This window comes from Cyprinodon tularosa, unplaced genomic scaffold (assembly GCF_016077235.1).
Source record: "Cyprinodon tularosa strain WSP-4 unplaced genomic scaffold, ASM1607723v1 ctg687, whole genome shotgun sequence".
NCBI lineage: Eukaryota > Metazoa > Chordata > Actinopteri > Cyprinodontiformes > Cyprinodontidae > Cyprinodon > Cyprinodon tularosa.
The window spans coordinates 73,328-97,035 of NW_024039437.1; the positions used below are offsets into that span (position 1 = coordinate 73,328).

Here is a 23,708-nt window from a genome sequence, read left to right on the forward strand (position 1 = left end):
CAATTAGAATTTGTATGCATCTTCAACTACTTTAAAAACTTTAGTCCTGTCAAGATTTGTTTGTGGATTGTTGACGCCAAAGCAGAGGCAGAGGTGAATATCTTGTTGATTTAATGATAGTAAACTGAAACACAGAGGCAGGTAATCCAATAATGCAAATATGAAACAAAGTCCAAATAGGCAACCAGGAATCCTAAATCCAAAATGAAAACTAAGTCCAAACAAACAAGAGACCAGGAGTCTAAAAAACTAGTGATGTTTTGAGAGCAGAGGCTTAGAGGCGTGTGTCGAGTAATGGAGGGGGCGTTTCCCGGAAGCGCGTGTCGAGGCGTGATTCATTTAGAGGAGGGGCCAAAATTAATGACGTCCGAGGCCTTGTTACCGTGAAACCACGTGACTGCTTTAGGAAGCGGTTCGGGAAGCACAAGAATTTTGACAGCAATTGAAAACGCCTCAGTATTCAGTCAAGATGTTGGAGATTGGAGGAATGATAGAGTTTGGATGGATTCTAAGAATAGATTGGTTGTTTTTCCAACCAATGTAGTTGTTTAAAACTATTTTGGTGAGAATAAACAATGTAATCATCAAAAATCTGAGCAAGCCACCAGACAAAGTTAGTGTTAACATGTCAGCATTAAGGAGTATTTTCTCCATTCTATTGTTGTCCATATTAGTGGTGTCATCTGTAAGACACAGGCTCATGCCCTTGAGGTAGATGGTTCAAACCCAGCCTTTGACTTTTGAAAGTTGCAATTAAACTTAATTATTTTGTCTAATTAGACTAATTTGCATTGGTTTACCCTAGTAAAAATATACATTGGGTAAAAATGCTGCCAAATTTGGTTGGTTTAGCCAAAAGATTGGTTAAACACCAATTCTGATTAAATAAAACCAAAAATTTTTGAAAAACTATTATGTTTCCTTTCATTTGCTCATCATTGCCCAATTTGCACAAACACTTTTACTGTCTGTTGTTGTTCTAAGAAATTTTACACTTAAAAAAACTTAAAAAATATGTTATTATACACACTAACAATTAACAATTTCAAAGGAACTTAAAAGGGGGAAAAAAGAAAAACGTTGCAAAAAATCAGATTTTATTACCAACTGAAGTTCTGCCTTACACCAGTAGGTGGTGACATGTTCACATGGAGCCTCATGAACTGTGGGGATCGTTGAAGCAAATAGGCCAAACGGTTCAATGCCTCATGAGGCTTCATCTCACCATCACTACAAAAAAACAAAAATCAAAACAGGAAAATAAGTCAAAAACAAACCCGAAACCATTGAGACATCAGGGGGATCATTAAACAAGGATCCAGGAAACAAGAACTGAAGAGAGAGAGCATTTAAAGGAGACTGAGACAAAGAGAATGCTAATGAGCAGATTGGGAACAGGTGAGCACAGGACAGGAGAGGAAAAGAGCTAGGGAAAAAGGAGAACACAAGAGGGCAGCATAGGGGAACAAATAAAAATCATAGAGAGCTGAAAATAACCAGAAAAAACAACAAAATGAGAATTAAACCACTAAGACTATAAAACAAGGAGAAAATTAAAACTGAAAACTCAAAAGAAAAACACAACAGAACCAAGACTGAGACACTAACTAAGAATAACACAAAGAACACAAAACTAAGAATTAAACCATAAAAAAACTATAAAACAAAGACCAAAGCAAAACTGAACATCAAAAGAAAAACATCACAGAAACAGAAACCTAACAAGCCTGAGCAGAAAAAAACGCAGGTGAGAAATAGAAATTAAATAATGGTGAAAAGGTTAAAACTGACAAAAAAGAAAAGATAAACCTCAAAGAACCCTAAATCCTGACGATATGATGGGTTAGGACGCCTTGGAAAGTTAATTAAATTTGCTGGCATGTCTAATGGAAGCATTGAGGGTGTAAAAGCACCAACAACTAAGAAGAGAAAGACGGCTGAAGTCAGGGAAACACAAACCAAAATAATGAGATTGTCAAACAAAAATTCTTTCTATACATGTTCTCAATCCATGAGTTAACTGTTATTCTCTCTCTCAGTGTAAATGACAGGATAGCCTGAACTTTCATTTTCTATCTAGATATGTTAATAGAATGCCTATATTCTCCGCTCACCCCAGACAAGCTGCAGACTTCTGCATCTACCTAAGGAGATTGACCTCTTTTCATCTGAGTGCCCTTAGATGCCTTGTCTTGGGGATTTGGAAGTGTTTAAATAAAACTAAAAAGAGTCCATGCATGAAATGTCTGCAAAGATTTTTTTTCAATCTTTAAAGATACAGTTTTTTTAAGACCCCAGCATATTAGTTGTGCATATTTTAGGAGCTGCTAGGAATTGCTCCGCCCCACTAAGCATTTTTCCCCCCCATGTTTTGTATGTTTTTCAGTCAGGGCTGCACATTAGAACCAGAGGAGAAAGTTCATTATGGAGTTTTATGTGATTTCAACCATTTTAGCCTCCGTCTTCATCATCCCATATGCACTAAAAACATTTTTCCCGTATTTATGGGTGGATGTTCAATACGTTGGGGTTCTAATGCGAATTTTATTCAAGTATGTAGCGAATCGAAGAAGAACACCACCCTTCTTCGCCCTGGAGCGTTTCTTGGAGCGAAGAGCTGCGCTTTCAGAGAAACCGTTCATCGTGTTTGGGGATGAAATCTACACTTATGGAGAGACGGACAAAGAGAGCAATAAGATCGCCAATGCTCTGCTGTCTCAGCCCGGGTACAAACCAGGGTTCACCGCTGCGCTCTTTATGGGAAACGAGCCCAGCTTCTTGTTTACCTGGCTGGCTCTGGCAAAGCTAGGCTCTCCTGTTGCTCTATTAAACTATAACATCCGGAGCAAGTCTCTGCTTCACTGCTTCAACTGCTGCAAGGCCAAGGTGCTGATTGCAGCTGCAGGTAGGAGCATGTTGCAGAAGTTGGTTACAGCTGATAGGAAACAAATCTGGGACCAATCAGGTTTTCTTTAGTCATATTTTCGATTTCTTTATCCAATACTGCTGACAAAATTTTTGATTTCTGTATTAATACCAGTATTTCAAAATTACAAAGAAACATAATTACAAAATAAACTTTTTTTAAATTATTATGCACTAATAATAATAACAATAATAATAATTATTAATTTAATCTCCATCCTAAACTCAAACTTGCATGCAATGCAGTCCATTGAGACACGTTATTAAATTTTTTCTTTCTTTAAAAAAAAAAAAAAAAAAAAGGTCCTGTCTGGCAATGTGGCAATAAGAATAAGTGTCTTGATGCCAAAAGGAGCCCAACAGATTTTACTTTCACAAGTGGAGCAGTACGGTTATTGCCATAGTGTTCTGCTTGTTTCATGCATTTAAATTGATTTATTATAATTATGCAGGGAGTTTTACACATTATATGGACACTGCAATATAAATAGAACCGCAGAGGAAAAACAAAAAAAGGAGAAAAAATGAAAGAAAGAGGAGATAGGAGATAATGATAAAATATTTTCAGTCTGCTTCATCACCTGCAACGAGATGTAAAAAGATCAGCACAACCAACAGATAGGGTACGAGACATACAATAAAGTAACACCTTGAAACTTGTTACCTGAAGATAAGAATGTGGGATACATTTGTTCTGATGACCAAAATAAAGATAATTGAGCTGAATTATCCACAGCAAGCTCTAGAAAGTAACATTATAGAACAACAGTACTTGTTTTTAAAATAAACCTTAACTGTTTGTCTGCATTTGGTGTATTTTTGTGCATATTTCTTATCTAGTCATGTAGCCACTACTCCATCATGTAATCTTGATTTTTTTTTAAATGTAGAATTGGAATATAATCTTGGTTCATTGATATGAGTTTCCATTGGTTACAATATAATACTGTAGACCAAATTTAATGCAGGTCAAATTGTTACTATGGCTTTTTTTGGGAAAAGAACTACAAAAAAACACAAATTAAAACAAGGTTACAGAAATTAACACTCAAGACGAATAAAAGTGTATATGTTGGCAAAGTATAACATTGGTCCAAAGGATAAATCAGTAATTGTCTCTCCTGTCATTGCATCTCATAAGAGTTGATTTCGTTACTCTGCAAAAACGGGTCTAAAAAAGTAAAAAATATTCTTAAAATAAGTGCATTTGCCCTTAATTGAATCTGGTAAATGGGAGGATCTGCCAATGTTGGTTCTTCTGCGGCAGATCTCCTATTGTTACCATGGGAATCTCTGGACTCTGTACCTTACGTATACATCTTTGCAGAAGTATTAAATTAATCATGAAATGCATTAGAGACAGGACACATCATTCTCAGTAAACTTGTAGCCACACTGCACTGCTCTGGCCGAACACAGAGAAGACAGAGTACATTTATATTTATTGTATGTAGAATACAATTGTGGCAAGCATCATATTTAACTGCCAAAGTAATAAGTAATTCTGCTTTTAAAAAAGATAATTTGATATTATACACTTTAAATCAAGGCAAAATATCATTAGTTAAAAAAGAATTTTACTACTTATATTTAAAATGTTGCTTTTGTGTTTGTTTTCAGTGCAGGGGCCATGACAGAGGCCAGGCCAGTTCAATAGTGGCACTGGCCCCTGTTGGCCCCTGTCTAGAACCACCCATGGCAACAGTGAACATCTTGAGGTCCTTATTTCAAACGAATCGGTGCTAACAAAGTTAGAATATGCTGTTATTATTTCTAAATGTAAGCTTTAAAGGTATATTGGAGGATGTTCTTTTTCCGAGTGGATCATCAAAATAAGTGGTCCTTCTAATTGTCAATCATTCTGGTGATATGTTTATGTAAGGCCATTCTACATGCAATTGCAAATCTTTTGGAAAGTAAGCTTACATGAGCGATGCAAACAACAACTTTTAAACAGAGCTCTTGCACGCTCTCACACATATTTAATAGGGGTTATCTCTCGGGAGCAGATTAAGGGTTGTGCTTGTGCATTTTTTTTTTTTTTCATGTGGAGGCAGCGGGTCTTTTTCAAAAACTTGCAAAAATCCTCCTCTATACCTTTAAAACATTAGGTCAGGGAGGACCCCCAGACACCCCTCCCCCTCAGCAACATTCTCCAGCTCATTCTGGGGGATCTGGTCCCCAGACCAAATGGATATGTAGTCCCTCCAGAGAGTTCTGAGTCTTCCTCAGGGTCCTCTCTCAGTAGTATTGTCTAAAACAATTAGTTAAGATGAACTTAAGTCTGTCTTTTGTTGAGTTTGGATGGTACTACGCAATTCATATGTCTAATGACTTTTAAATTAATGTTTAAAATGTTGTATCCATTCGACGGAGGGTTGCACACTGATCACCATCTGCTTAAATAATGCACTTGTATACTTTTCTTTTATCTCTTAATATTAGTGCTTTTCTTGCAGAGCTAAAAGAGGCAGTGGAGGATGTTCTGCCCTCGTTGAGGGAGCAGGGCGTCACTGTCCTCCTCATGGCCAAAACCTGTGATACCCCAGGAATCGAGAACTTTTCTGAGAAAGTTGAGGAGGCCTTGGACACACCACCATCTCTATCCCTGAGATCACACGTCACACTCAAAAGTCCTGCTGTTTACATTTACACCTCTGGCACTACTGGTATTGAAGTGTTTTACTGATATTTTGTGGCATTCCATTCTTACATGGTCTGAAATCAGTCCTTCGGTGTTCAAACATCCCTCGTGTGTTATACTGTCTTTTAGGTCTTCCTAAGGCCGCTCTGGTCGACCAGAATCGCCTCCTATCAGCTCTGGCTGTTATATCTACATACGGCATGACATCCAAGGATGTTGTGTACGTTAATCTACCTCTGTACCACACAGCAGGGTTTGTTGTTGGATTTTTCGGCTGCATTGAAAATGGTAAGAACATTAAACCATGTTCTATTCTCTTGTCTCCTGTCCTGGCATCTTAGAAACAGAAACTGGTAGATCTGCAGTCTCCTTCTAAAGTATTGGAACAGCAAGGAACATCTCCTTGTTCTTTTTGTTCAGTTTTAAATAAATTTGGGTTTGAGATAGAAAGATGGGCATGAGACAATTGTTCCAAATATCAGCTTTTATTCCCTGGTATTCACCAGAGATGGCAAAAGTACTCACTTTCCGTACTTGAGTAAAAGTACAGATACTTGTGTTAAAAAATACTCTGGTAAAAGTGGAAGTACTGATTAAACTTCTTTACTCAAGTAAAAGTAACAAAGTACAGGCTTGTAAATTTACTTAAGTATAAAAGTAAAAGTAGAAACCCCTTTTTTCATGCCGTTGCCTACATTTTAAATGGATGTCTGCCTATAGGACTAGATCTCTGTTGTGTTAATTTTCAATCATCTCGTCGTCCATGCTACTATGCTAACGCCACCGCCACCAAGCTGCAATGATTTGCCGTGAATGAATACCGCCGAATCTGTCGATTCATCTTGTAGTGGTGCGTCAAGTGCAACGTAGATTCCCATCCAATTAGATTGAATTTGGTATTGATGATGTGAAAAATAATAACGGTAACTCCATTGAAATGATTCAAAACTAAAGTAACGAGCCAATTTTTTAAAATGTAAGGAGTTGAAAGTACAGATATTTGTGTAAAAATGTAAGGAGTAGAAGTAAAAAGTCGCTATAAAAATAAGTAGTAAAGTAAAAATATCAGAAAAATCTACTTGAGTACAGTAACGAAATATTTGTACTTCGTTACTTCCCATCTCTGGTATTCACATGTAGATGTTTTAAACAGCTTAGGATATATCACTGTTTAGATGAACGGAAAATGAATGAATAATCTTAATGTGAGTAACATTTGATATTTGGTGACATAAGCTTTGCTTGCACCGACTGCCTTCAGACTGTAGCCTTTACTGGCGCTTTTTTCAGTTCTTGTATGTTTTGAGAGTTTTCTCCCTCCTGTCTATTCCTCCAGAGGTGAAATTAATGTTCTGCTGGGTTAAGGTCAGATGATTGACTTGGCCAGTCTACATTTTCTTTGCTTTCTTAATGAAGTCCTTTCTTTTGACAGTGTACTTTGAGTCATTGTTTTACCTTCGCAGGATTAGTTTCAATGCATTTAGCCTCAAATTAGCACCAATGCGCCAATGAAAAAACTCCTTTCCAAGATCGACTCCTGTTTTTGCTCATGCACGGTCCCTTTCCCGTTTGCTCTTTTTAGCCTCCTCAGAAGGTTTAAACCTTTTCCTTGCCTCAGCCATGACCAGGGGTCGAACAGGCAGAATTTTTTTAGAGAAAAAGCCTTAGCTCCATGACTATATAAGAGCCTGTGGCCTTAAAGCAGTATGTTCTTCCATGTCACACACGACTTGGCTAATGACGGTGCGACTTCTCCCAACTTACATAGGTGGTATTTCAAGAGGTGAGCTCCTCTCATAGCATTGATAGTGTCAAGTGTTGTATATTGGCCAGAGGAATCATTTAAAATAACTTGTATGTGTCAACTCTAGGTTACAAAATTTAGGTCACAAAGTCTTTCTAACAACAATTTTAGTGATTTCTTTGCAGATTGTGAAATCTTTTTTTTTTTTTTTTTTTAAATCAACATAAATCATAGCACGGGATACATTTACACAGTTATTGTACCAACCCAAAAACCTCCCACACTCCCTCCCCTCATTCTCCTTCACATTAATTCACCCACGTTGAATCAATTCATTCATCCACAAATTACATTTTCATAGTACACATTTCAGAACTTCCCATATGTTTTTATGTTTTCTGGCTTCATTATCAGTTCATATAACTTTCTAAAGTTAATAAATGCTAAATAATTGCTTTAAATAAATTAAGACTAAGTGAGAATTTATTTTTGGCTATAAAAATAAACCTTTCAACGAGTACAATGATTAAATTAACTAAATCGTGACTGTCGATAAACTCTCCTAGTAAAACAGAAACCACATCAAGCAGAAAGAAAGAAGAAATTATATATGATTTAAGTTTAAAAATAGAGATTTTGCACATCAACAGATTAGTTTAAACATTTTATCCTATTGCAGCGGGCAGTCAAAATACTCCTCCCATTTTTCAATTGTGTTATATGGGGCAACCTTCAGCGATTTTTTATTAAATAGAAAAATTATATATTTTATCTATTTATTTTAATTCCCTTTTGCCAATTAGAGTTTCTTATTGGAGGTTTTAAAAAAGCATACTGTATAGTTTAGTAGTTCCATTTTTTATTATTTTTTTCCATGTTTTTACAGTTACTCCAGTGAGTTGGTTAAAGGAAAGGTTTGAACAAGCATAATTTTACCGTCCTGATTGATAATGTCATTAACAAAGATAACTCCTCTTTTTTGTTTAAGTTTGTGAAGTCTTTCATGCTTATGCAATTTAGCCAGGTACAGTATACCTTAAAATATCATAGCTGTAGTTGCATATCACAGGATATCTTTACTCATTAGCCTTGACAATCAATGCAATTGATTACAATTTTACTGCATCTCATGTTCCAGTAGTGTCTCTTTATGACTAAGGAAATTGTAAGTCTTCTAAGGTTTTTGGTGAAACTTAACCTGAGGTTGTTATAAAACTGCAAACAGCTTGTTTTGTTTTTCTAACTGCAGAGAACCGATACTTTTCTGCCTCTGATTATCCTGCTCCTGTTCAGTGCCAGTGAAAGAGTCTTTTGTCACAAGGATCCAATAATCTGTACAGATCCTTTCTGGCTGCGTTACCTAAATAGGTGAAAGGTTGCACAGCAACTGTATGTACATATGCAAGCATTGTGTGCTACATTCCTATTTGGTGAAATTTGATGCTGTGCAGAAGAATCCCTGTTCTGTTGTCTGATATGTGCATTTATCTGCCCCACTATTTTTTTTTTATTACAATTGCATTTACTCTTCCTGTTATTATTGTTATTAATCTAGCCGTCATTTATCACATTAAACTTTTTGTTTTCTTTAATGTTTGATCTCACAGGGTCCACCATGGTTCTTAAAAGAAAGTTTTCTGCCTCTCAGTTCTGGGACGACTGCAGGAAATACAACGTGACTGTCGTTCAGTATATTGGAGAAGTGATGCGCTACCTCTGTTGCACGCCGAAGGTAAAAGGAAAATAAAAGCTATTCTATTAAAATATGAAATACATTTAAATGCATTGCAATACATTATAAATATTTAATCCATAGTCCTTTACATACTTTCTTCAAGGACCAAGGCTTTCTTTAAAGTAATGAGCAGAATTTCTCCAGGTGTTCTGTTAAAGGGACACTATGCAACATTTTTCAGTTAATTAATGTGTTCCATAACGTTATGGATGACTAAATGAGTCATTTCAGGTTGAACAAAGGTATTCTCGGCCGCCCTGGTGGTCTGTGGGGGAAATACTGCACTTGCAACTGCAGGAGCACCGACCCGCACCCACAGGCTCAGAAGTCTCACGAGAGTCAGTCTTGCTTTACGGCGAGAACTGCTACACGCCCCCAGTTAAAAGCATTTTTGTTGCTAGCACAGTGGCAATCTTTGTGCAGTTATGCTACGTTCACGCAGCAAAAGCAGCAAAATCGCGTCTGCTGCTTCCTTTTTGCTGCTTGTACCAGTTAGTTCTGACGCGTGGCTGAAGCAGCTTTGCTGCTCTGGCTGCGCGGTGCAAAAGTGTGTCTGAGGCGCGTTGGGCGGAGCTTCACTATCCTTTCTCTGCCTTGCAGCTATATTTGCTGTGATCAGTGGGAATAAAGTAGTTTTAATATGTGTTTAAGTGAGAAAATACACCTGAAAACGTAATCAGTGCAGTCAGTTCATTCAGATTATTATCCTGCCTTCAATATTTTTTCTGTCGGAGCCGCTCAGACCCCCACATACCAGCGGGGCGCCGACAGTATGGATCCCTTCATCAGCAGCGGTTCACCGCGGCAGCTGGTAGGTGTTTTTCATCTAAATAATCCAATCTGCATATTCTGCCGGCAGATTTCTGCATTTTAAGTTAATTTAGGCGTCAATAAACTGTTTAAGAGGAGTGATCATCAGCGCTGTGTCTCTCTCCCTGCGTTAAACGCACCCGACGCGCTGCTTCAGCTGCTCAGACGTGCTGCGCCTGGTGCTCAAAACGCGCCGCGGGACCTTTTGCTGCGCCTTGACCCGCGTCAACCATTGACTTTGCATGTAAACTCGCTGCTTCTGTCGCGCCAGCTACGTCCAGTGTGAACGCAGCGTTAGTCATGCGCTGCTAAGCTCAAAACAACCGCGCCTGGCTTGACGGAGAAACCAGGAGAACAGCTGTGCATATTTACGACAGTGCACTTTTACTTTCGCCCTCTGGAGGGAGCCTCACTGGAAAATCAACACCGGTTGCATAGTGTACCTTTAAAAAGTTTTTTGTTTAGTTTTGTATCTGACAAATTCATGGGATTGTACTTGTTCTCTTAGGCTAAATGATTCTGAGCTATTAACCATTCAGACATTAAAAGGTTCCTAACATATGTTGACATGTAAAAAAACATCTTAGCAAATAACCCATTTTACTGTGGCCATCTATCAAGATGCAGTGATAAGGCTTTTACCGGTTTCTGGTTTTGTTTGAGATAAGGTTTCTCAGTCCTGATTTTCCTTTTGGTTACTATGATCTTTAATGAAATTCACAATAAAATATAAACGCTTATCATTTAAAAAAAACTAGCTGCACATTTGCTTTATAGAGTTAGTTTAATTTAAATATAAATTAATGATTTTCTTGTACACAAGAAAGCAGGGGCGGATCTAGAAAAATATTAATGGGGTGGCAAAGGAGGGGCAGCAGTTTTTCTGGGGTGGCAACAGCAGTAGATGATAATACATACACACATATATATATATATATATATATATATATATATATATATATATATATATATATATATATATATTTGATCAATAGATAGATTTAAATATAGGGCTGTATATAATATACTGCAAAAGACTGCAAACCTGTCCAGGGTGCACCCTGCCTCCCACCTGATAATTGTTGGGATGGGCTCCCATGACCCTAAATGCACTAGAAATAAATTTTAACTGAAACAAAGTACTGGAAATTTCAGTGCTTTTAATATCAACTCAGAACAGTCTTTCCACTAATTTCTTAGTGGTTGAAATAACTGCATACATACTGTATAAAACCAAAAGAAAAATGCAAAACAGTATGTTTCTTATACAGATGTTATGGTCATCATTTCAGTTGCTTATACAGTAGGCATACATACATTTTGTTAAACCAAAAATGAGAACTTTCAATTTCTTATACACACACCTTTTGTAATCATCATTTAAAGGCTCACCAATGAAAATATCTTGTAGCTGTCATACCTACAAAAGCAAATTCTGGATTGTTTTGCTTGTATATTTGGCATTTTTAGCTTGTTGTTTAAGCCTTTTTTTAATCACTGGGTTGTGGTTACTGAGTCAGATGATTCCCTATGACCCCGCTGGGCTGTGTTTTCTGTTGCAGTGAGAAGTAGGATCTCAGCTAAGGTTTTAATGTAGTACTGATTTTCAATCACTTCTTTCTTATTTTTCTCATCCATTAGTCCCAAAATTGAAATATTTTTGTCTGCAGTTTTCTTGTTTTGTTGTTGCATTTACATGACTTTCAGATCTGGCATGAGAACAGAACCCACTGTCCTTCATTGTTGCCTTTTTCCAGTTACAATAGCCTTCGAGGGAGGTGAAAACAGTCCTAGGTGCATCAGGAAGAGAAAAGTGCCTACAGGCAAAACAGTAAACTGCATCATTCAGCAGCGAGTACTCCAGCCAGGGATTGGAATTATACCAGTCAATCCTGAAGCTTCTCTTGGCTCCCCCTTGTAAAGTCTTTGGGAAGTTCTCACGTTTTGGTTGTGCTGGCCCCTTACACCACGACCTGGATATGTCTGTAAAATTATTATTTTAACAATTAATATAGACAGAATATGAAATTATTATTTATTAGCCAACCATCAGGCTGTATGAATTTGCATCCCATAATGTATAAGCCTATTAAGGGAAATGTTAAGGTAAATTTATTTCATTTTGAAATTTAACTTAAGCATTAGATTAAAAACATTGCAGCCTTCACTTACTACTGAAATACTGAATACTCTTTCATTCATTTTTTTCTTGTTTCTCAGTAATTTACATTAAAGCAAACAATGATCACTATCAAAATATATTTTTTCTGAGCAAGAACTATTTAAATACAGCAAAATGTCCATTTTATCATAATTTATTTTTCTTATTAAGATGTAACTTAGTGTGCAGTCTCCATACCATGCGGACCAGCTGGCCTGGAGATGTTTGATGCCTCAGATTTTCTCCTGTCACTGTCTGACAGCTGCCTGTTTTCTCCTCTCTCGCCTCCTCCTTCATCTTGCTGAAAATCTCCCTCTTCCATCTCTTCATTGCTGTGGTCTTCTACCTCTTCCTCCTTTCCCTCGGTTTGGTCATCATCCATGATCTCCCTGTCAGATTTATGCTGTTCTTCTCCTTCCACCTCATCTCCTCCTCCGTCAGCCTTGCTTTTCTCTTTTATTTCTGCCTTTTCTCTCGTCTTACTCTTCGGGAGGAAAAAACTTGATATGCTGCTGCAGTCTTTCATCTTCATCTCTGTAGATTTTAACTAACTTTACAATGTTTTCCTTGACTAAGTTTGAATAATTTCAGCTTCTCTACCTTACACAGACCTGCACACTAACATGTACGAACACGAACGATTAATTTTTCGTTATCTCAGATTCGGCAGTACAACTATTATTAGGACAAATTTTCATTCTTATTCTCTCTTTAATATAATTTAGTAAATTAACTCTTCTTACCTCTTTCCTTCCATGCTGCTGCCCTCTGTCCTTGCAGTGCTCTCCTCCCTTCGCGCCACTTTAATTCAAAACAAAGCCGTCTCTCTTCCGCACTCGCTCTACCCTGTCCTGGCTGCATTCAATGGAGTCGGACATCGGAGCTTCCACATTGTAAGTGTCCAAATTGCTATGATCTGATTCTCGATTTCCAAGTTGTAAGCTGGGGTGGCAACTGGGGTGGCAAGGCTTTGATTTAGGGTGGCAAATGCCACCCCATGCCACCCCGGTAGATCCGCCAATACAAGAAAGCGAAGCCACATATCCTTTAGCCATCCATCCATCCGTTTTCTTCCACTTATCTGGGGCCGGGTTGCGGAGGCAGCAGTCTAGGCAAAGATGCCCAGACTTCCCGGTCCACACACACCTTCTCCAGCTGCTCTGGGGGAACCCTGAGGTGACACCAGGCCAGCTCAGAGACGTAGTACCTCCAGTGTGTCCTGGGCCTTCCACAAGGCCTCCTCCCAATGGGACATGCCTGGAACACCTCCCAAGGGAGGCAACCAGGAGGCATCCAAAACAGATGCCCGAGCCACCGCAGTTGGCTCCTTTTCGACTTTGAGGAGCAACAACTGTACTCCAAGCTCCTCCTGAGTAGAAGGAAACTCATTTCGGCCGCTTGCATTTGGGATCTTGTCCTTTTGGTTATTAGCCAGATCTCATGACCGTAGGTGAGGGTGGAAACGTAGGTACAACAATAAATCGAGAGCTTTGCCCCCCAACTCAGCTCCCTCTTCCCTACTACAGTCCTATACAGCGACCACATCATTGCAGACACTGCACCGATCCGGTCCCCCATTTTAAAGAGAGGAACTACCACGCTGGTCGGCACACCAGGAGTTCTGTCCCAGGCCTTCACGGGATACTGCAGAGTCAGCCAAGACAGTCCTACAACATCCAAAGACTTAAGGTACGAATCTCATCCACCCCTCTGTCTCTGCCTCCTCATCGGAGGGTGTGGCAATGGGATTGAGGAGATCCTTGAAGTACTTCTTCCACCACCCGACAACATCCCTAGTTGAGGACAGCAGCTCCCCACCCGCGCTGTGAACAGAGTTGGTGAAGCACCACTTCCCGTTCTGAGGTGGCGGACAGTTTGCCAGAACACGTTCGAGGCTGACCGATAGTCCTCTTTCATGGCCTCTCAGAACTCCTCCCAGACCAGATTTTTTGCCTCTGCAACCTCACAAGCCGCAACACGCTTGGCCTGCCGGTACCTCTCAGCTGATTCTGGAGTCCCACTAGCTAACAAGGCCAGTTAGGCCTCCTTCTTCAGCTTGACGGCATCCCTTACTTCCGGGCACCACCACCGGGTTCGAGGATTCCTGCCGCGACAGACACCAGAGACCTTACGGCCAAAGCTACGATTGGCTGGCTCCTATTAGCATAACCTTTATCTCAATCCCAAAGCAAAGAACATTTAGGAACATATGTGTTGATAGATTTTGAGACCAAATTTGTTTGTTTAGTTTTTAATGCACTCACTAAGCATAATTTGACAGTTAAGTAACAATATGGGCTAATGATCTCTAGGCTCTTTCTTATTAGCGTTTTCTGTATGTCAATCTTTTACTTACTAGTTACATTGACAGTGCATATCGTCATTTTTTTTATAATAAGTCAGGTTTAGCCAGTAGGCAATGTTTCTATTCAGTTGAGTTTTTCATATTTGCCATTCATATGTCATCTCAAGGTACGTTACTGATCCCACTCTGTAAAATCATTGGTTAACATCTTTAATCGTATCTGAGAACTCTGGAGATTCATTAACGTTGCTGAATTAACTCCTACTGGTTTAGCATGTACAGTAGTAACAGTGGATACACGCTTGCTTCGTGTCCTTGGCCTTGCAACAGCCCTTCATACCCAGTAAGTCACCTGCAGTCCTGGAAAGAGATGAAGCATTTAGTTAAAAGGGTAGAAAAAGATATTAGGGCAGGTATTGTTGCTATACCTTACATTGATGTTGGTCTCAAGACCAGCCTCACTCTTGGCCCCCTTGTCTGAACTTGTTGCAGGAATTTTCTTTATGCAGGACTACTCTTGCAACATTCCTCTTCACTGAAATGATTGATGAAATGCAGCAAAAGTTATTGAAAAAAGGGCTTTATATTGATTTGGTCTTTGTCATGCCTTCTCCAAGACTAGGTCTAGGTTTTTTCTGTCTGGCCCTGATATGATGATCACTTTATATCTCTGAGACTGTATTCCAGTTTGTTTTATTTCCATGTGATGACAGAAAGTCTCTTAAAAGAATGTTTTACATTTGGCTGTTAGATTGTCAACAGTAAGGCCAGCCTTTACTTCTTGATAATCTATGTAAATATAGAACCTGTTGATTAGTACTTCTCAGAAAATTTAGCTTTGTTTTAACTTTAAAGAAGGAAATGTATATAACTATTATTAGATCAACTATGATTGTGCACTGTAACTGCATTGAAGGCTCTTAATTAGAGGATTTCCGTGCAGCATATTTTAAGGATCATAAGTCAAACCTTTAACTTTAATACTTTTTAAATCACTTACTGATACAACTGCAACTCATACAAGTTCACATAGGACATTTAAGCAGGATATCCTAGATACAATCTCAATTGCTGTAAAACCCTTCATGACAGAAAGCTGCAGAGTCAGAATATTATAAACCGCCTGCAGCAAGTTTCTACGGAGGCAGATTTTGTCTGCGAGATCTTTCCAAATCTGTACATTGCCAGCGCACAGCACAGCTGGCTGTCTGAAATAGAAATCCTTAAATCACTATCGCATTGCAGCCTTTGACTACATTATCTCACTTTTTTTTATTAAAGTAGCATCAAAATCAGACTAATTAAAAAGAAGACAGCGTGATGTTTTTAGAGCTACAAATACCTATTTATATTTAATAGTACTGTAAACATAGATGGTACATGTATGCCATTCAGAGTATTTGGTCGCATCACATGGAGTACTGTCTCAGTTTGCACGAGTCACAGGAGGCGAGTTGTCTCTATCTGGTCACTTCTCGGAATAGATGCTGGCCTTTACTTTGGAGGTCGTATCAAGTAACTAAGCAGTCAAATCTTACTGTACCGGTATAGGGTTTAGGTAAATGGTCATGCTAGTTGAGTCACATGGATAAAGGCCGGGGAATGTACAGTTTTGCTTGTGTCAAGGATTTTAATGATAAATTCTGACATCTGGACAGGAAGTGCAAAATATTTACAATTGATCAATAAAAATAACAAAAAAAACTTTACTAGAAATCAATTATGGGTTCATATTGGAGAGCATTAAGATAAACCTGAACTAGATCATTACAAGAATGTAACCAATTCAAAGTCTTTTGCAAAAACTCAAGGTAATGACTTTACTGACAGAATGTCAGTTCAGTTGCTTTTCTTCCCTTGATAGAGAACCTGTTATAACCTGTTTGTGTGTATAGGATTCGACTGAACCTTCTCAGTAATGTATCTCAAGAAGACATGCAATGCAAATACACAGTTGAATCAGTTTAGTCTGAGGTCATTAAGCAATGGTTAATAAAACTAAACAAAAATTGTGAAATTTCACAGAGAAAAATGCCTGTGAGAAATATTTTAGTACCATACGTTCTGGAGCAAAATTTCTTGATATGTGAATAGTAAAACCTATGCAGCACACAGTGTTGAAGGTACTAAGAAATTACAACTAGATTGTTTCTTAACACAGACACAATATGCTGCACTAAAGCACTTTTCTGTTTGTCAATTAAGCTTAGTTTTCACCAAAATTATGTATTTCATTTGCTGCAAGTCTAAACGAACAGACTTTAGTGCCAACATTTAATGAGAAATTGAAGGATTGTTTCAGAACCACAGGCTAGGGCATGTTGCAAAGTTTCCATGGTGATGACACCAACAGTCTAAATCAGGCATCCCCAAACTCGGTCCTCGAGGCCCGCTGTCCTGCAGGTTTTAGAGGTTTCCTTGCTCCAGCACAGCTGATTTTAATTGAAAGCTGATTAACAGGCTTTAGCTCTACTGCAATCATTATAATCAGCTGTGCTAAAGCAGGGAAACCTCTAAAACCTGCAGGACAGCGGCCCCTGAAGGACCGAGTTTGGGGATGCCTGGTCTAAATGAATGTATCACTGAGCACGATGCCCACACAAGGGCTACAGAGCTTCCCAAACAACCACCCCTGGATGACTCCTGAGCTGAAAGTCCTCCTGAACCAGGAAAAAAAGGTCTCTCAACTCAGGAGACAGAAGAGCATTGTAGAGTCCAGCAAGAGCTCCAATGGAGGATAACGACAGCAAAGAAGGACTATAGGAGGAAAATAGAGGAACAACTGGCACAAAACAACATTAGAGATGTGTGGAGAGAACCCAAGAACATCTCCGGCTTTGGGCAGAGGAACACCACCAGCAGGGCCGCAGACAGAGAAACCTAGTTTGCAGACGAATTAAACAGGTTTTCATACGTTTTGACACCCTTCACACCAGACCCTCCCTGTCCTCAACTCTCAACATGTCTCCAACCCCCAGGCCACCAACCCCCTTCACACCAGGCCCTCCTGTCCTCAACTCTCAACATGTCTCCAACCCCCAGGCCACCAACCCCCTTCACACCAGGCCCTCCCTGTCCTCAACTCTCAACATGTCTCCAACCCCCAGGCCAACAACCCTCTTCACTTTGGCCCTCCTGTCCTCAACTCTCAACATGTCTCCAACCCCCAGGCCACCAACCCCCTTCACACCAGGCCCTCCCTGTCCTCAACTCTCAACATGTCTCCAACCCCCAGGCCAGCAACCCTCTTCACACCAGGCCCTCCCTGTCCTCAACTCTCAACATGTCTCCAACCCCCAGGCCAGCAACCCTCTTCACACCAGGCCCTCCCTGTCCTCAACTCTCAACATGTCTCCAACCCCCAGGCCACCAACCCCCTTCACACCAGGCCCTCCCTGTCCTCAACTCTCAACATGTCTCCAACCCCCAGGCCACCAACCCCCTTTTTTTTTTTTTTTTTTTTTTTTAATCTTTTTTTATTAGAAAAAGTTCAATTTAAAAGAATAGGTGCAACTATATACAGTGAACAAAAGGAATAATCAAAACATTGTTATTCATTTACAGAAACACCAAAGAAAAAAAAAACACAAAAAGAAACTTGTTACAAACCCATATCAACAAAAAATACTTTTGCTCTTAATTATCTACAGTGGAAAAAAAAAAATTATGTTTATGCACAAAATTAATCACATTGTCCAGTCCTGAAAATATTTGCATTTGCTAAGCAGTCCAAAAATGTCCTGAGAAAGTTGTTTGTCTATGCTTGTGAGTGTATTCCTGTGATTTTCAAAAAGTCCTATGAACAGTTTCCAGCAATCCAGTGACTTATTTTCAAAGAGTTTGTAGTTCCTGCAAATGTATACTGAGTGTCTTGCGAGAGAAAGGATTATATTGCTTACGGTATGCAGATGAAAAGAGTGTTGTCTTTTTTTATGTGTTCCAAAAAGTCTTATCCAGTCCCACTCTTTGTTTCCTTTGCTGATGCCCGGTTCCAAACTTTCCATTATCTCACCAATCTTGTCCCAAAAGATGCTACGGGCAGGGCAGCGGAGGAACAGGTGTTCAAGCGTCTCGGGGTCTGAGAGACAAACGGTGCAATCTCTGCCGAACTTTTCTTTGTTGATTTGGTGCAGGATGATGCCTGTAAAAATCCTTCTGTGTCTTAATAAATAGTCGGTATTGTTTGCTTGTTGAGAATTAAAATTTGGCAGGTAAGTTTGACCAGATCTGTTGAACTATTTTGTTAGGGAACCAACCCCCTTCACACCAGACCCCCCTGTCCTCAACTCTCAACATGTCTCCAACCCCCAGGCCAGCAACCCTTTCACACTAGGCCCTCCCTGTCCTCAACTCTCAACATGTCTCCAACCCCCAGGCCACCAACCCACTTAATAACGACTCCAGCTGGAAAACTCTCTTTAGGCAAAGTCTTTCTCTTAAAAATCACCATAGGCGGCAGTTTCCAACAGGCCTCCACTTGCGAACCATCGATTCATTAATCTTGAATTCTCTCGCGGCTGCTCGATTTCCATCTTCCTCTGCTTAGCTGGTAGCCTTCAGTTTAAACTGTGTTTCATAGGCGTGTCTCTTTGCCATTTTCAGGGTTGTTAACACAACAATGTTCTGCATAAAGCACATACCTGTTCTTTTATACACAATCCACGCCCACACTTTAACGTTCTCATGGTGGCCTCAACAACGTCCGCAGTAACAACACACATAGGGCGCACCGCACATTTTGAGGGAAAAAAAAGACGTTAATATGCGCCTTATAGTCGTGAAAATATGGTAGCGAAAAAGGCGGCTTCTGTCCTAGGCTGCACTCTGGACTCAGTGGAGGAATTGGCTGATAGGAGGGTGCTGTCCAAGCTTACATCATTCATGGACAACACCTTCCATCCTCTGAACCAGACTGTAGAGGAGCCGAGCAGCTCCTTTAGTGAAAGACTTTTACACCCTGTTTGTAAAAAGGTGCGCTGCGGCAGGTTTTTCATCCCTGCTGCAACCAGACTCTACAATGCGACATTACAAAGACAATAAGTTGTACAATGTATAAGATGTAATTACTATCTGATGCCCTGTACAATAATCTGTTTCTCTATATCTGACACCCAGTGCAATAACTATATATATGAATATAAATATCCATCTATATAAATACCCATGTGCCCCTTGTGCAGTAACCCTGTACAATGATCCTACTATAAAAGAAAAAGCTGACATATATGGATGCACTGTATATATATATTTCATGTACCTTTTTCTTTCTTTAGCACATTCTTCTCGTTTGACTATTTGAGCTGATGTAATGAGTAAATTTATCCACTGTGAGATCATTAAAGTCAATCGATCAATACAATTTTTATATATTAAGTGATTTATTTGTATGAACCTTGTTTCTATAACGCTCTGTAATATTATAAACCAATTACATGTTTATTTTTTGTGGTCAGTCAAAGCTACAGCTAAAAATATTATGTTAGTAGTTCTAGGTGATGTCCAGAGTGTGATCAAATGAAAAACAACTGCATAATGCTAGTTTACCTTTACATTTTGCAAACTCTGTAATTTTATCCTTTTTTATTTTGCACAAAACTGCAGAGAGATAATGACAGAGATCATAAAGTAAGACTGGCCATCGGCAATGGAGTCCGAGCAGAAGTTTGGAAAGAGTTCCTCGGTCGCTTTGGAGACGTCCAGATTTTGGAGTTTTATGCCTCAACTGAGGGTAATGTTGGCTTTCTTAACTATGCAGGGAAAATAGGAGCTGTTGGACGTGTACACTTTTTGCACCAGGTAAGAATGAAAACACCTACTATATACCTAATGTTTAAATCAGCAAAGCTTTGGATAGAAATGATCACCCCATCTTTTTAAGTTAACTCAGTACTTAGTAGATTTTTGTTTTCTTTTTGGATCCCTACTATACACAGTAGAAATGTATTAACAAACATGAAATCACAGCATTAAACTGGTAACTGTTTGATAATTGATAGGTGAAGATTAAAATGAAATTATAATGCTGTGAACCTTCTTTGCTCTGTATAATCTGTACTTGTTCATGTCTTCTACTGTTTTGTAACCAAGTACATCAAGCCTTTCTTCTCTGAAGCCTGAGCTAAGAGGATATTCACACCTTCTATGATTGATCCTCTTCAAATGAAGCAACATTTGTCTGTAATAATGAGGAAGTGCAGATGTGAAGATATTGAAGCAGACCCATTTGTTCTGTACCATAACACTAAACTGAGAAACACTTTTTTGATGTGCTCATGATTTCCCTCCTAAAAGTCTCAACAGTCATGATGTGGTTTGCTTCAATTTTAATTCATTTCACTCTCAGTGCTTCTAGTCATACAAACCAGTCATGCTATAAGAAGCGTACACATTTTTGGACTTAACAAGCCAATGTACTAGGATCTGTAGCCATAGTAACCATTCCAATAAAATCAAATATGCTAAAGAGAAATTCAGCACAAATTGTTGCGTTTCTGGGCCTATGATGTGTCGTGTCCTACTTCTTTCTTTCCAGTGGGAGCAAAGACAGTAACACAAGGGACTTTGATTTATTGTTTTGCAAAAAGTACAATATAAAATAAATATAATAAATCCTAAAGATTTTTCTTTTGAAAATGGTAGTGCCTTATTTTTTGGATTTTATTTTTATTTTTTAAAGGAACTTAAGAATAACTTCCAACTTCTCTATCCAACTTCATGTGAGGATTACATTATATGCTGTATAAAGCAAAACTACAGATAAAATGCATTGCATAAGTTTATTAGAGAACTTTTCTTTTGCCCATAAATATTGATTTTAAACTGAGGTATAGGGATAAAAGCATAATAATATTTTAGTTTTGAATTTAAATTGTTAATGAATTTAAATTGAAAATCCAGTTTTAGCAGGGCAATTGTTTAAAGAAATTAGAGCCTTAATAGTCTTTTTCTAACTGGACTCTAAATTCAATGCTCTTTGCAGATGTTGTTTCCCTTCTTGCTTGTGAAATACGACACCGAGCAAGATGAGCCGATGCGAGATGCTGACGGTCTCTGCATCGAGGCCTCGAAAGGTGAAAGATACTTACAGCTGTTTGTTACAGACAATTCATACTTTCATGCTGATGTTGGCATTTTTGTCAAAGGTGAAACAGGACTCCTGGTGTCGAAGATTACAGACATTGCTCCTTTTGTCGGTTACGCTCTAAACGAAGATCAGACGGAGAGGAAGAAGTTGCGTAATGTCCTCAAAAAGGGGGATCTTTACTTCAACACCGGTGACCTAATGAGGATTGATAAAGACAACTTCATTTACTTCCAGGACCGTGTTGGGGACACCTTCAGGTACTGCCCTACTCCTCATCATCAGTATTTCATTTGTGCAATTTTAAGCCAGAGTAAAAAAGATGGAACATAAAAGGGACCCATTTCCATTTTGCTGGATTAGATTTATTAGCTAAAGGCACATTTTTAAAATTTAAATATATCTCTTTAACACAAATAGCTTATTATTAAAAATAAATTACAGGACCCAATATATTTTTGGAAGAAGCAAGGCAATCTTCTTTGTTAAAATCCAGTTAAAATGTGTGTATTCTGAGGGATGCAGGCTCTTTATTTCATTTTACAACAGATTTCTGCATCAATTTTTATTTTATTTATTTACTTTTACATACAGGTTATTTTAAAATTTGAAAATACATGTATTGATTTGAAATTGTAACATATCTTGAGCCCATAGGTGGAAAGGCGAGAATGTTGCAACAACAGAGGTATCCGACATCCTTTCAATGAGTAACTGTCTGCAGGAGGCCAATGTTTATGGAGTCCAAGTGCCAGGTAATGCTCTTTTAGTACATCTACTTTCTTTATACTCACTTATTTATGGCAGAATGTGAGAAGCTATCAATTAATTTTTTTTAAAACTTGTGTTATTCCACTTTGCTTAGGACATGAGGGGCGTGTAGGAATGGCAGCTGCCACTGTAAAGAAAGATGCACAGTTTGATGGAGGTAAACTATACGAGCATGTGGTCAGCTACCTGCCTTCATATGCGCGACCTCGCTTCATAAGGCTCCAGGTAATTGAGCGGAGAAGCTTTGATGCAATTACTGTAATATGGGGGGGATGTAAATGCAAACAAACAGGCATTGTTCTCCTTTAAATGCATAGCTGGGATCAGTTCCACTGATGTGTGTCTGCTCTTTTCTTTGTTTTCAGAGTGCAGTGGAAGTCACAGGTACTTTTAAGCAGATGAAAGTGAAGCTAGTGGAGCAGGGGTTTGATCCAGAACTCATCCAGGACCCTCTTTACGTCATTGATGACTGCGTTAGAAGTTACGTACCGCTGACATCTGACATCTACAGCTCTATCCTGTCAGGACGCATCAAGCTGTGAAGAGCTTTACTAGCCAGATGATGCGCTGTCAGAGTGTCTGCCTTTTTTTTTTTTATAAATCATTTCCAGCTCAGGGAAACAACAGTATTTTTCCAAGTATTAATTTTTAACACACAGGAATCACCTTAGCATACAGATAAACAAGTTCATGACCCAATGATAACATTGAAATGTAAAAAGTATATTCACTGAGATGATAACTTGCAATAATTTCTGCTCAGACTTGTACCCTTTAATATTTGTATCTAGTTCATTTGCTGTATAGGGATTCATCATGGTGGATCCTGTTAAAGCTAAAATGTCGTATAATGCATGAGTTTTTTTTTTTTTTTTTTGCTTTTCAAGTAATTTGCTGAAATGGTTTTTGGAAATTGCCTATATATTTTTTGTCTTTTAAAAATTAATATTATATATAAATTGAGTTTGTATTAGGAATGTATGTTATATGACAAAACTTGTGAATATAAGTTAAACTTTCAAAAATTAAAAGTGTTTTAATAGCATATTGTGTGGGTTTTAAATGGTTTTCACCCATCAGGAAAAAGGTCAGTGTAAAAAGTACCATAGAGAACACAAGGTGGAGCCAATGCCACGTTTGAGGGTGAAGTAGAGAACCGAGATGTTTAAAGCATATTATCAAAAAGTTTTTGCCTGGCTATTATGATGGATATGTTTCCAATGTAATAGTACATCTATTCAAAATCTTTTAATTCAATTTAAATCTATAAACATATTTCTCTTACCGCTACATAGTCGGAGAGCGTGATGATATATAAATAAAATAAAAAAAGTGAAGTGATTTAAAAATATATATATATGTATTATATAATATATTTATACAATATTATATATAATACATTTATTTTGATTCAACCAGTATTAGTATGATCTTCAGTTTCTTAGCATGTTTGGTCCTAGTTTCTAATTTAACCTGAAAATGAACAAAATAAATCATGAGTTATTCCACATTTACCAGATTTCAATACAAAC

At 38.5% G+C, this 23,708-nt stretch overlaps 1 protein-coding gene and 1 long non-coding RNA gene across 3 annotated transcripts; one reads left to right on the plus strand and one right to left on the minus strand.

Moving 5' to 3' along the window:
- The first annotated feature begins 2,362 nt into the window (after positions 1-2,362).
- On the plus strand, positions 2,363-23,058 carry LOC119771731 (very long-chain acyl-CoA synthetase-like). Its single transcript, XM_038267853.1, has 10 exons — positions 2,363-2,905; positions 5,385-5,594; positions 5,699-5,857; positions 8,921-9,045; positions 19,926-20,120; positions 21,304-21,394; positions 21,467-21,665; positions 22,063-22,160; positions 22,271-22,401; positions 22,542-23,058. The coding sequence occupies exons 1-10, from the start codon at positions 2,425-2,427 to the stop codon at positions 22,716-22,718; spliced, it is 1,866 nt and encodes a 621-aa protein (XP_038123781.1). The 5' UTR covers positions 2,363-2,424; the 3' UTR covers positions 22,719-23,058.
- On the minus strand, positions 14,239-19,001 carry LOC119771732. Of its 2 annotated transcripts, none has more exons than XR_005279179.1 (3): positions 18,965-19,001; positions 14,758-14,859; positions 14,239-14,684 (listed from the first exon to the last, which is right to left on the minus strand). It is a non-coding gene; the product is annotated as an uncharacterized LOC119771732 (long non-coding RNA). The 2 variants fall into 2 exon arrangements; XR_005279178.1 differs by having other exon boundaries at positions 18,772-18,989.
- Positions 23,059-23,708: the final 650 nt, after the last annotated feature.

Bases quoted from the DNA above. Each gene is read 5' to 3' on its own strand.
- LOC119771731 (XM_038267853.1), top strand. From the start codon at position 2,425: ATGGAGTTTTATGTGATTTCAACCATTTTAGCCTCCGTCTTCATCATC. The intron at 5,595-5,698 runs GTATTGAAGTGT...ACTGTCTTTTAG, and splicing joins TTACACCTCTGGCACTACTG to GTCTTCCTAAGGCCGCTCTG. The intron at 22,161-22,270 runs GTAATGCTCTTT...CACTTTGCTTAG, and splicing joins TTATGGAGTCCAAGTGCCAG to GACATGAGGGGCGTGTAGGA.